General features: G+C 37.8%; 1 protein-coding gene across 2 annotated transcripts in view; it reads right to left on the reverse strand.

Moving 5' to 3' along the window:
- Positions 1 to 11,371, reverse strand: part of recql5 (RecQ helicase-like 5) — a 36,703-nt gene extending 25,332 nt beyond the window's left edge. For both annotated transcript variants that reach the window (XM_082185286.1, XM_082185285.1), the window contains exons 1-7: positions 11,212 to 11,371; positions 10,825 to 10,946; positions 8,993 to 9,508; positions 5,828 to 5,924; positions 5,460 to 5,571; positions 2,400 to 2,562; positions 770 to 852 (exon numbers count right to left, since the gene is read on the reverse strand). In XM_082185286.1, the coding sequence (XP_082041412.1) occupies positions 770 to 852; positions 2,400 to 2,562; positions 5,460 to 5,571; positions 5,828 to 5,924; positions 8,993 to 9,508; positions 10,825 to 10,946; positions 11,212 to 11,305 (1,187 nt within the window). In that variant the 5' untranslated portion in view covers positions 11,306 to 11,371. The remainder of the gene's footprint in view (positions 1 to 769; positions 853 to 2,399; positions 2,563 to 5,459; positions 5,572 to 5,827; positions 5,925 to 8,992; positions 9,509 to 10,824; positions 10,947 to 11,211) is intronic.
- Positions 11,372 to 12,638: the final 1,267 nt, after the last annotated feature.

Consider the following 12,638-nt stretch of genomic DNA (forward strand, 5'->3'; position numbering starts at 1 on the left):
GCCGTAACGGGGCAGAGACGAAGAAACAAGAGGGAAAGCCTAGGGCAGATCTCAGGTGCAATGCCATTCAAAAGTGTAAGATTAGCCAGTAAGGAATTAGTATCTTCATTTAGCAAGGGCTTTAAATTGATCAGAAGGGTCATATATAATGTTCTAAAAGATTTCTGTCATATAAATGCTGTTCTTTTGAACTTTCTATTCATCAAGGAATCCTGAAAACTGTATCATAGTTCTCGCAAAAATATAGGCTAAAGCAGCACAACATTGATAATCATAAATGTTTCTTGAGCAGCAAATCATTGATTTCTGAAGGATCATGTGACACTGAAGACTGGAGTAATGGTGCTGAATAAATCACATTTTACAATATATTCACATAGAAAACAGCTATTTTAAATTGTACTAATATTCCACAATATTGCTGTTTTAACTTGACCAAATAAACGCAGCCTTGGTGAGCAGAAGACAGACACTTCTTTCAAAAACATGAAAAAACCTTACAGACCCCAAACCTGTGAAAGATGGTATCTGATATTCAAAAAATAATACTACTACTATCACGTTGTATTAAGATCATGTGCTATACAGAGGAAAATGGAGCTTAGACTCTGGAGAAATAAAATGGAAATAATCAAATATGCTAAAAAAAACTTGTGTATTTTTATTTGGATATTCATGCATGTTTTGTTTTTGAAACATACCATTCTGTTTTATTAAACATATATTGTACCTTCAATCCAGGATATCAGTTGTCTGTGTTTAAACTCACCCTTCTTGTTCACAAAAAGCAACCATTGCCTCGAAGTCCAGAATGGGCGCCTTATCCTGCTCTTTCTGTGATCCTCGCTTCTCCTGAATTCAAAACACAAAACACACAAGGAATGTCTACCTGTGACTGCTCAGAAGTATGAAATAGGGCTGGGCGATATGGCCTAAAAACAAAATCCCCGATTTTTTCACCAAAAATCCGATTTACGATTTAAATCAATCTGCAGATGACAAATAAATTGTTCAAAACAAGTTTTAACTTTATTTTGTTTTGATTTTCCCTTCTGGGATTTGATCTAGATTTCCCCCTTGGGGTTAAAGTGCAATCAGAAACAACAAGCCAAAAAGAGAGGATGGCAGGCCCTGCCTTTGTAAACAGTGAAAACGTAACATAACATAAAATGGGTGGATTGGGATTGGGGGGGAGGGGTGTAAACAAAAACAGAAAAAAAAAAAAAACGCATCACAATAAGTGTATTGTGATTGTCAAAACATTTGGTAACTAAACAGAATTTTAATAAGTGTAGTGACAACACAATGTTTACATGGTACAATGACAAATTTCACAATTTCAATTAAATTCAATTCTTGTGATTTGATTCTGATCTTGATTCAATATCGATTCCTTTGGATAAATATTAGGTACAGTAGATACGTTAATGTGTTAATTGTTCTCCAAAAAAAAAAACTCACATAATGCTGTAAACATACAAAGCCCTGTCAGCTAATATTATTATTAAAGGTTAAAACAAACATCTCAAATTAATGCTTTTTTATAACAACGTTATAATATTTTAACGATATAGGTAAAGATATAATAAATATGTAATATAGTAATATATTTAGCAAAATACTTCTCTCTATAGCAATTTTTTTAAGTCCAACTAACGTGCTATGGTTATAATTGGCCTTCCTGAAGTTGTTCTCCAGCTGTTTTATGGACCTCTTTCCGCGGTTGAAAAACACTGATCGTTCGATTTTATTACATTTCGGTAAGTTGAACTGTATCTTTCAAATTATCTATTGATCATTCGTGTTTATTTACTATTAATTAGTAGTAAAGGGTAACAGATGATTGTTTCACGTGCCGCTTGAACTGAGATCTGTCAGCGATCTGTCACGTCACATTTACAAGCGCCAAAACAGTGTTTATTGTTTGAATTATGTAATTAAATTGACAAAATCTGAGAGCTAAGAATTGATTTCATATCAGTAGTAACCTTCTCTGTCTTGTCTGGTGGTGTCAGTGTCTGCTTTGCTTCATGATTTTTCTCTGCGTGAGAAAATGGATGTGTGGCGTGAGAGCGTGTGAAAAGTGACAATTGCGTGAGTCTCACGGTAAATTTGTGAGAGTTGGCAGCCCTGCTTATTCAGTTTGTAAATGTTTTTGGCGGGTGTGCTTGTGCTGCCGTGGTCTTGCTCATTTGCCATGTTGTTTGTGTATCTCTATGGCAAACGCTGATCCCGTTCGGAACTACGGGAGCCCAGAGGGGAGCGTCAGCGGATGTAAAAGAGAAGAACGATTTTCATTCAAACAAATCGACGTAAACTACACATTCGAGTTAATCTATAAAATCAATTTATCGCCCAGCCCTAGTACGAAGACATCCAAATCGGATGTTGTTCCCGACCTGTTTGCGCGTGATCTCCTTGCGGATGAGGAAGCCGAGCTGGTCTCTGTCTTTGGGAGAGTAGTAAATCCTGCAGGACGATGGCAGTCCGTCACGGCCGGCTCGTCCCGACTCCTGATAGTAACTGGCCAAAGATTTCGCCACATTCCAGTGAACGACAAACCTGAAAACATACGGACACTTACACGCAACATCAAACACGGTAAAGCAGAGATGGAGAAGTCTGACATGTCTACAGATTCATCAACCCTCTGGTGCTCTTCGAAAAATTTTACTTCCTCTGAATGGTACGAAAGTTGGTTTTGGCACTTGCTATGTGAACACAAAAATAATCATGGACATGATTCAAAAAGGTTTAATGGTCTTGAAAAAAATAGTCACACTTGTGCTCCTCGTGATCAAAAATGACGGCATTGGAAATGAATGGGAGACGAATTTCATCTAGTGGAAACGTTTGGTACTGCGGCCTAACAAAATCTGACTGAAAGCTCATTTATTGAGATATCAAACTCAAACTTAAAGCTCCAGTCCGTAACTTTTTTGGGTTCAAAATTATCCAAAATAAATTTTTGAGCAAGTACATAACCAGCCAGTGTTCAAAACTATCTGCTTGCCTTAGCTCGATTCAAAACGGTAAGCTTGTAATAATGTTTTTAATTCCAGTGGTACTGGTGGATTTCCGCGGGAAATTCGAGCATGTCTTTGCGTCATTACGTCACATCTGTCCACATAAAGAAGGAGTCTCGGCTAGTAGGCTATATTGCGTGTGAAGATGTTGGAGGTGGAGATTTATAGCCTTTTCTCACAGCACTTGATATAATTAAAATTATTAATTTGATGGCGGATCCAGAAAGGTTCAAACGACAATCACCAGTGACAAGATTCACCCATTGTAAAATGCAAAAGACTTCGTTCGGACTTCGGAGTGGCTACAGAAAAAAAGAGACTGCAACCGGGCCCATGCGAAAACAAGGACAAATATCAGAAGGGCATTAAATGTAGTCACGCAATGCTGATGTTGTTAACATTAACAATTTGAAAACAAAGTATAATTTGCGCGGTTTTACGTGATATAATAAGCGATCGTTAGATTTAATCAGCGCAATTTACTGCAATGCTTTTTTCCCCTTAGTTGGTCAGAACAAAAGTGGATGTTACTTACTTGTTCAGATGAAATTTTCCGGTGAAAACTCTTATCTTGGTCATACTTCCAAAAAGTATAATCTGTGATTCTGAATGACAGTCTCCACCCCGGGGCGGTGATAGAGAGACACACATTCTCCTCAAAACATTGTGTTCATCCGCGCTGTGCTGTGTCGAGGCACAACTCACGTAAAGTTGATAATTCCGCGAATGACTGCAATTGCAGATTTAAAACAGAGATGGCGACAAAGAGGAAAAGCTACGGACTGCAGCTTTAAAGGAACACTCCACCGTTTTTTGAAATAGGGCTTATTCACTTTCTTTCTAGCTTAGCTTAGCATAGCATAATGAATGGAATCCTTTGTTGCCAGCTAGCATGTCCTGAGTAAAAGTGATTTAAAAAAAATTCAAAACCCACCTAATTACTTCTTGTGGCCTGCGTATTCACAACAAGTACAAATAGCGATGCAGATTAACACTAGACGATTTCCTATGCAGATATTGACTTAAGGACTATATTAGGGGGAAGCACAGGCGAAGCACTGCTACTTGGGCGTGATATCTCTGCGCCCAAGTAGCAGTGCTTCACCTGTGCTTCCCCCTAATATAGTCCCAAGTCAATATCTGCATAGGAAATCGTCTAGTGTTAATCTGCATCACTATTTTTACTTGTTGTGAATACGCAGGCCACAAGAAGTAATTAGTTGGGTTTTTTTATTTTTTTATATCACTTTTACTCAGGACATGCTAGCTGGCAACAAAGGATTCCATTCATTATGCTAAGCTAAGCTAGCGCCGACCCTGTCAAACTAAAACAATGCATGCACTGAGACAAAAATGCATTTGCCCACCTATCTAAATGTAGGAAAGAAGGTGAATAAGCCCTATTTCAAAAAACGGTGGAGTGTTCCTTTAAGAGTAAAACATGATTTAGAAAATATATATTTAATTTTTTCCTAGCAATAAACAAACTTCTATAAAAAAAATTTAAGTTTACTTAAAAAAAAAAAACTTAATTTAACAAAATCTGACTAAAAGCTCATTTTTGAAAAAAAACTTGTTTAGATTTATGGCTTTAATTTTCTTGCAGTTTTAGAGTAAAACATTTCATATAAAAATTGAAAATAGTATTTTTGTGCATTTTTCATAAACTTAAACTTTACAAAAAAACTAAAAAAAACACAAATTTTTGACCGTCACACGAGGAGCACCAACTGAAGAAATTGTATTTAGGCACCATAATCCTTTGCACCACAAAAAAAAAAAATTGCAATAAAGCAGATTTGTTTCCTCCATTTAGTCAGTGGCTGGCCTAGACTTTTTTTAAAGGATTTATAAAAAGAAAAAAAAGGCACCAAATAAATGGCAGAAATAAATTGAATAAATCAAAGTAAATGAGAATGATTCATTCATGACTGAAACACCACAATTTTTTATGTTCTTATTTTTCAAAGAAATTAATATTTATTTAAAGTAAAAACAGTAAAAATTTATAATCTAAATAAACAAAAATCTGTCAAATAAATGCCATTCTTTTGAACTTTCTATTCATCAAAGAATTCTGAAAAAAAAAACTATGAAACAGTTTTCAACATTGATGATAATAATAAATGTTTCTTGAGCATCAAATCATCATATTAGAATGATTTCTGAAGGATCATGTGACACTGAAGACTGGAGTAATGATGCTGAAAATTCAGCTTTGATCAAAGGAATAAATTACATTTTAACAGATATTCAAATAGAAAACAGCTGTTTTAAATTGTAATAATATTTCACAATAGTACAGATTTACTGTGTTTCTAATCAAATAAATGCAGTTTTGGTGAGCAGAAGAGACTTCTTTCAAAAACATAAATAGATTCTACAGACTCCAAACTTTTGAACATTAGTGTACACTTATGATGAGAAACTCACCTGACATTGGCCTTGTCCACTCCCATACCAAAACTGATGGTGGCCACAATGACAGGCACTTTATCAGCCATCCAGTCAGCCTGACTCTCTGTGCGATCGCCCGCCTTCAGCCCTAGAGAGAGAGAGAGAGAGAGAGAGAGAGAGAGAGAGAGAGAGAGAGAGAGAGAGAGAGAGAGAGAGAGAGAGAGAGAGGAGAGAGAGAGAGAGAGAGAGAGAGAGAGAGAGAGAGAGAGAGAGAGAGAGAGAGAGAGACAGAGAGAGAGACAGAGAGAGAGAGAGAGAGATCACAGAATGAGCTTCCCATGCAAACATGCACAACAACATTATACTATTATAGTCTATAAAGCTTGAAAAGGCAGCGGGATCACCTGCATGGTAGGGCTTGGCTGAAATTCCCAATTTAGTCAACTTATGAGCCACTTCCTCACAACTCTCTCGGGTTCGACAGTAAACAATCCCACATCCCTGCAAACCAAAAATTGCTTTTAACATTATATCATCTTGGTTTATATATATATATATATATATATAAAGTACAGGCCAAAAGTTTGGAAACATTACTATTTTTAATGTTTTTGACAGAAGTTTCTTCTGCTCATCAAGCCTGCATTTATTTGATCAAAAATACAGAAAAAAATGTGTCATATTGTGATATATTATTACAATTTAAAATAATTGGTTTTCAATTTATTATACTTTAAATTATCATTTATTTCTGTGATGCAAAGCTGAATTTTCAGCATCATTACTCCAGTCTTCAGTGTCACATGTGACATCCAGTCTATCACATGATCCTTTAGAAATCATTCTAATATTCTGATTTATTATGAGTGTTGGACACAGTTCTGCTGCCTAATACATTTGATGAATAAAAGGTTCAAAAGAACTGCATTTATTCAAAATAAAAAAATATTTTCTAATAATATAAATCTTTTTATCAATTTAACACATCCTTGCTGAATAAAAGTATTGATTTATTTCAAAAAAAAAAAAAAAAAAAATTACTGACCCCAAATGATGACCAGTAGTGTATATTGTTGTTACAAAAGATTTCTATTTTTAAAACATTTGCTTCTTTTTTTTCTTTTTTTTTATCAAAGTATCCTAAAAAAGTATCACAGGTTATGAAAAAATATTAAGCAGCAAAACTGTTTCCAACTTTGATAATGAATCATCATATTAGAATGATTTCTAAAGGATCATGTGATAGACTGGAGTAATGATCCTGAAAATTCAGCTTTGCATCACAGAAATAAATGATAATTTAAAGTATAATACATTGAAAAACAATTATTTTAAATTGTAATAATATATCACAATATTTTAAAAAAATTCTGTATTTTTGATCAAATAAATGCAGGCTTGATGAGCAGAAGAAACTTCTTTCAAAAACATTAAAAATAGTAATGTTTCCAAACTTTTGGCCTGTACTGTGTATATATATATATATATATAAGGAATAGTTTAGCAAAAAATGACAATTCATAATTTTCTCACGCTCATGTTGTTTCAAACCTGAATGACTTTATTAGTCCCAAAAGGAGACGTTTCACAGAATGTCCAAGTTGCACTTTTCCATAAAATGAAAATGAAAAGTGACTGACACTGTTGAGATCCAGAAAAGATTTTTCACCCCCTGTGGTGCAAATCAAGTTTGTAATGTTGTTTATATGTCTATGTGGTGTTTAAAGACAAACCATGTGCAAATTCATAAGTCGACAGCATTGCTGAGTATTTTCTCCTTAAAACTGCAGTGAATCAAAGACAGTCTCAAAAACACGGTTTGAAATCGCTGGTGTTTCTGACGTCACAAACTACCTTGTAACCAATCAGATCAACGTGTGATCGTCAACCAGTGGATCTCTGAGCTGGTCTGAGTGAGTGGAGGCGGGGCTCATTTGCATATGCATTTGTATAGAACAGCGTATATTAAATGAGGCAAGGGTGTAGAGTTACAATTAAATTTAAATTTGCATGACTTGAGATACTTCCAAGACTTGAAATATAGCCTAGTTGTTATTCACTGAAGAGCTTCCCCTTCGCTTCAGATTTCAAATCTCACTTAAGTTCACGTACATTCAATTATAGCACGTCAAGATGTATTTTCTACCCAGGTTTGACGTCTATGACTTTAAACATCAGTGAATCTTGTGCCTTGACACTGATGACACACTTTGACACACTATATTACAATGTGTGGCTCAATAACACTTTAAAAAAGTGTCCATGGCTTTTCAGTAAACAGCCACTGTTATGATTGGCTAACGTCATTGCATAGGAAACAGTATCAACAGCCACTCGCTATTGAACGTGAGTAAGTGTTTTTAAATCATTATTCATATTAAACTGTCATTTAAAGACAAAACATTATGAAATCATTTACTTACGGCACTGTGCCTCATTAACAAAACAAAATGCTCCAAACAAACATAATCTTTCGACACGATCCAGGACGCTATTAAAACCATCCACTTGTTTCCGAGATGCTGTTTAAACTGGACGCATCAAAGCGAACGTTCTTTCACTCGTCCATGTCCTGTTGAACGCGCATCTATCTATCAGTTAGCTAAACTATCAGTGTAGACAGCGTCAGTAATTATAATGAGCTCTATTTGCTTTTGACGTGACGTGACATGACACTCAGAGCCAGATGTCAGCCATTAAGCGACTAAACGAAAGTGGGCGGGGCCTATGGTGCGATGATGTAAAACTATTGGTCGATGTCTTGCTCAGGAGGTGGTCATATGCAAATGTATTTGCCCATGTGACGTCACAGATCCCACAATATCCAAACAAGCTGTTTTTGGAGCTTGCTTACATAAATTCTTTGTTTATATTGAGTCTGAAATTTGAAGGTATGAAACTTGCAGGATGTTTTAATGATACAAAGACCTCTTATATGTGAGCCTGGATCACAAAACCAGTCACAAGTCGCATGGGTATATTTGCGGCAATAGCCAACAACACAGTTTCCACGTCAAAATTCTCAATTTTTCTTTTATGCCGAAAATCATTAGGCTATTAAGTAAAGATCATGTTCCATGAAGATATTTTGTACATTTCCTACCGTAAATATATAAAACATTTATTTTTGTGAGTGAGTGCTGCACAATTGCAAACATTAATGGACAACTTTAAAGGAGATTTTCTCAATGTTTAGATTCTTTTGCACCCTCAGATTCCAGATTTTCAAATAGTTGAATCTCCGCCAAATATTGTTCTATCATAACAAATCATACATCAATGGAAAGCTTATTTATTCAGCTTTCAGATGTTGTATGAATCCCATGTGACTGGTTTTGTGGTCCAGTGTCAGGACCCCTTTATGTCACTGTATGATTGAACTTCATTTCAGCATCATGTCATTAACTAATATGCAAGCATACATTTGATATTGATCTTTTTTTCCACTTTAATTGAATGGATAAAATGAAGCTTCATTGTTCTGCTAAACTTCTGTGTTCAGCAGATGAGAGAAAGTCGTACTGGTTGAGAACAACATGAGGGCGAGTAACATATAAATAGTGACTGACCTTTTCAGCAGTATTTCCGCCCAGCGCCTCTTTAGCAAACGCAAGCAAGTGGACGTAAGGGTCCGGCAACAGATCCCGGAAGATCACGTCATACTTTAAGTTCTTCCGGAAAACAGGCGTGGCAAAGAGGAGAGGCGAGCGCAGTTTGAGCGAGCGCTCGATGTCTTCCTGCACTCTCTTGGGCGCCGTGGCTGTGAGCGCTACGCAGGGAACGTCCCGCAGACGGGAGCGCAGGTCGCCCAGCTTCAGATAGTCCGGTCGGAAGTCATGCCCCCACTGGGAGACGCAGTGAGCTTCATCCACCGCCAGATACGCCAGGAGACCCCGCGAGCACAGCGAGCTCAAGCAGGGCTGGAAGGACGGAGACGCCACCATCTCGGGAGTGATGTAGAGCAGCTTGAGCCGAGGACTCTCGCTCTCCAGATCCGCCAGGATCTGACGCCGCTCAGCCGAGGGAAGTTTGGAGTTGATGGATCGTGCGGGAACATTGAGAGCTTTCAGGTGCTCCACTTGATCCTGGAGCAGCACAAACATGATGAATCAACACATGCTTAAAAAGATCATTTCTCACTCTTGTAAACTAGTGATTGACTGGTATCATCTACCATTGATTGACAGGTATCATTGACTGCTATATAGCTTAAGGCCGGACAAAACAGTGACATTGACTTAAAGGACAAGTACGGTATTTTACACTTAAAGCCCTGTTTTCAGATCGTTTCTGATGAAATACAATGGTTAAGATTGAAATTTGGACAAATGCTGCTGGCCCGAGAATTTTAGGTTTCTGTGTTAGCACCCCCCCCACCTCCACAATGGTTGCATAGGTGCACTGGAACAATCCTTCCTAAAACGCATAAAACTTTCGTTTACAAAGACGTGAAACTCACCGAGTGGTCAGGGGTGTTCACTGATATGCTCACACAAAAATCGCTGCAAAAGATGCTTTCCAACAGGTTTTATCGTAGTTTTTGGAGTTATACAAGTCAATGGAGTTGGACAAAAACTACGATAAAACCCGTTTTAGGAAGGATTGTTCCAGTGCACCTATGCAACCATTGTGGAGGTGGGGGGGTGCTACCACAGAAATCGAAAATTCTCAGGCCAGCAGCATTTGTCCAAATTTCAATCTTAACCGTTGTATTTCATCCGAAACGTATGTATGTCCTTTAAAAACAGTGTTTTCTCATGCATCTGTCAATTTTGAGCTTTTTGGCTTTTCAGTGTTTTTTCAGACTAGTGGACAGAAAACATCCAAAATACACTTTTAACTGCATATTTTAGAGCACTTTATCTATTTGCGTCTGTAGATTTCAATTACAGTGTATATCTTAAAAGGCCGTTTTCTTAAAATTAGTTTTTCCTCCTACACTGAGCCAGAAATCTCCACTTCAGTAACGCTTATACCAAACTTAGTTTTTATTTTTTTTATGTAATCTTGATGTACTACATTCGCCATGTTGTCATTATCATGTGACCTGCCAGCGTCAGTTACTTTGTTTTTCGCCTCTTTTATGAGTACTGTGAATTAGGACGTACTTCTTTTGTCACATACTGTTTTTCGCCTACTATACGGTAGGTAAATATGCGATTTCGGATGCAGCCAGAATTTACTTTTTTGATAATTATTCCTTTATATCACGGTGTAGCAGCTGATGCCAATTGTCTCAAAACTGTCAAATATTGTCTGGCCAATAACAATAATGCAAACCATAGTTTGCTTATGAAGCAGCAGCTCCCTGCTCAAAAGTTATTGTGTGCCTGCAGCTTATCCATGCTGACAGATATGGCTTATATGTGTGTGGATGGGGTGAGTTTTGATGAGTTTTCACCTGTATGAGCGCGATGAGAGGAGAAATAACCAGAGTGATGCCGCTGGACATAAGAGCTGGGAGCTGATAGACCAGAGACTTGCCCGCTCCAGTGGGCATACATACAAACACATCCCTGTCACCTGCGCGAGAGAGACACACACACACACACACACACACACACACACACACACACACACACACACACACACACACACACACACACACACACACACACACACACACACACACACACACACACACACACACACACACACACACACACACACACACACACACACACACACACACACACACACATCAGGACGACGACAACAACAACACTAGCATTCAGCGAGCTCCTGTCTTTTATCCCATAATAACCCAGTGTAAATGTGTCATTGTCACCCTTCAGCACTGCTTTCACGGCATCTTCCTGCTGCTGAGAGCGACAACTGTCGAATCCGAAGTGCTTCTTTAGCGCCCGGTGAATGGCACTCATAATAACTACATCAACAAGCTCAACAATTCACTCAACTTTGCTTCATTGAGCTCTGGGTCGCGCACAGATGACGTCACTAAATGACGCAAATATACTGCGTTCGTTTGAGTTTCGTCTTGTACTTTTTTTTTCTTCGCATAACCTACCATCATAAATCGCATTTTCAGTTGTTGGTTTTTTGTTCAACGAGTATTTTGAAATGCTTTTTTACGTATCTGAACGTATTTTTTTTTTTTTTTTTTTATGATGCCCCCTGACAATATTTAGAAATTAAAGGAATTGTTCACTTAAAAATTAAAGTTCTGTCATCGTTTACTCAAATTTACTCGAATTTATTCATTCTGCTGAACACAGAGGAAGATAATTTCCCTATATGAATGATCAATATTAAATGGTTTAAATATAACAAATAATATATTCTAATATAATAATATATTACATCAGTAATACACTTCATAATATATAGATGTATGTGATCAGATATGGTATTGCATGTGTAATATATTGCAGATACATACTAGCCTGGCTAACGTCAGACCAGGGGGTCAATCCAGCGCTTGAATTCCGTAGGCTACCACCCCCGGGAGCCGCCATTGCCTAACAAGCCTTCACCTGCTGTTAGCATCCCATTGACTCCCATTCATTTTGGCGTCACTTTGACAGCGAATAACTTTACATCTGAGGCGTTTAAAGACTCCATTTGTCCAGTATTTATTTCTAAAGAAACACGACAATGTATAAAAGGCTCCATTACCTTGTATCTTACGTTATGGCCCCGTAAAAACTGTTTTTGTAAAAGTAGGCTAACGATTGCGTCATAACCACGCGACTCTCTGGAAATGACCGTATAGACAGGAGGAGAAGCTCGCAGTCAATCGGGGGGACGTGGAGGCATAAAGTTAAGGGAGAAGCCCATAGAGAGTCATAAAGTTGCTCCTGCTTCTAGCTCATGGACAGCTCTCACCCTCTCCGTTTCTGCAAGATTCGGAAGGGAATGATTCAGATTTCTCTTGGCACAGCTACTAGAAAACGTACAACTGTCAGACAGGCTGCTCACGTCACATCCACGTCGTCAAGCTCAGTGTGAGTCTGCGCAGTACGCTCAGCCATCAGGAAGTGAGTGCTTCTAATGCTGTTCTAATGTGCTTCACTTTTCTCCGTTGAAACCTATGGGGTCGCTGTGTCCAGTTTATATACTGTCTATGCGTCAGACCTCGTCTCATTGAGATGTGGTCTGGGAACCACATGTTCATTTTCTCGTATTTGAGGCGTGGTTTACGAATGCCCAGAGCCATTTATTTATTGGGCGCTACAAATGTCTATCAAATGCGCC

Source organism: Leuciscus leuciscus, assembly GCF_965113295.1.
Source record: "Leuciscus leuciscus genome assembly, chromosome: 1".
Classification (NCBI taxonomy): Eukaryota; Metazoa; Chordata; class Actinopteri; order Cypriniformes; family Leuciscidae; genus Leuciscus; species Leuciscus leuciscus.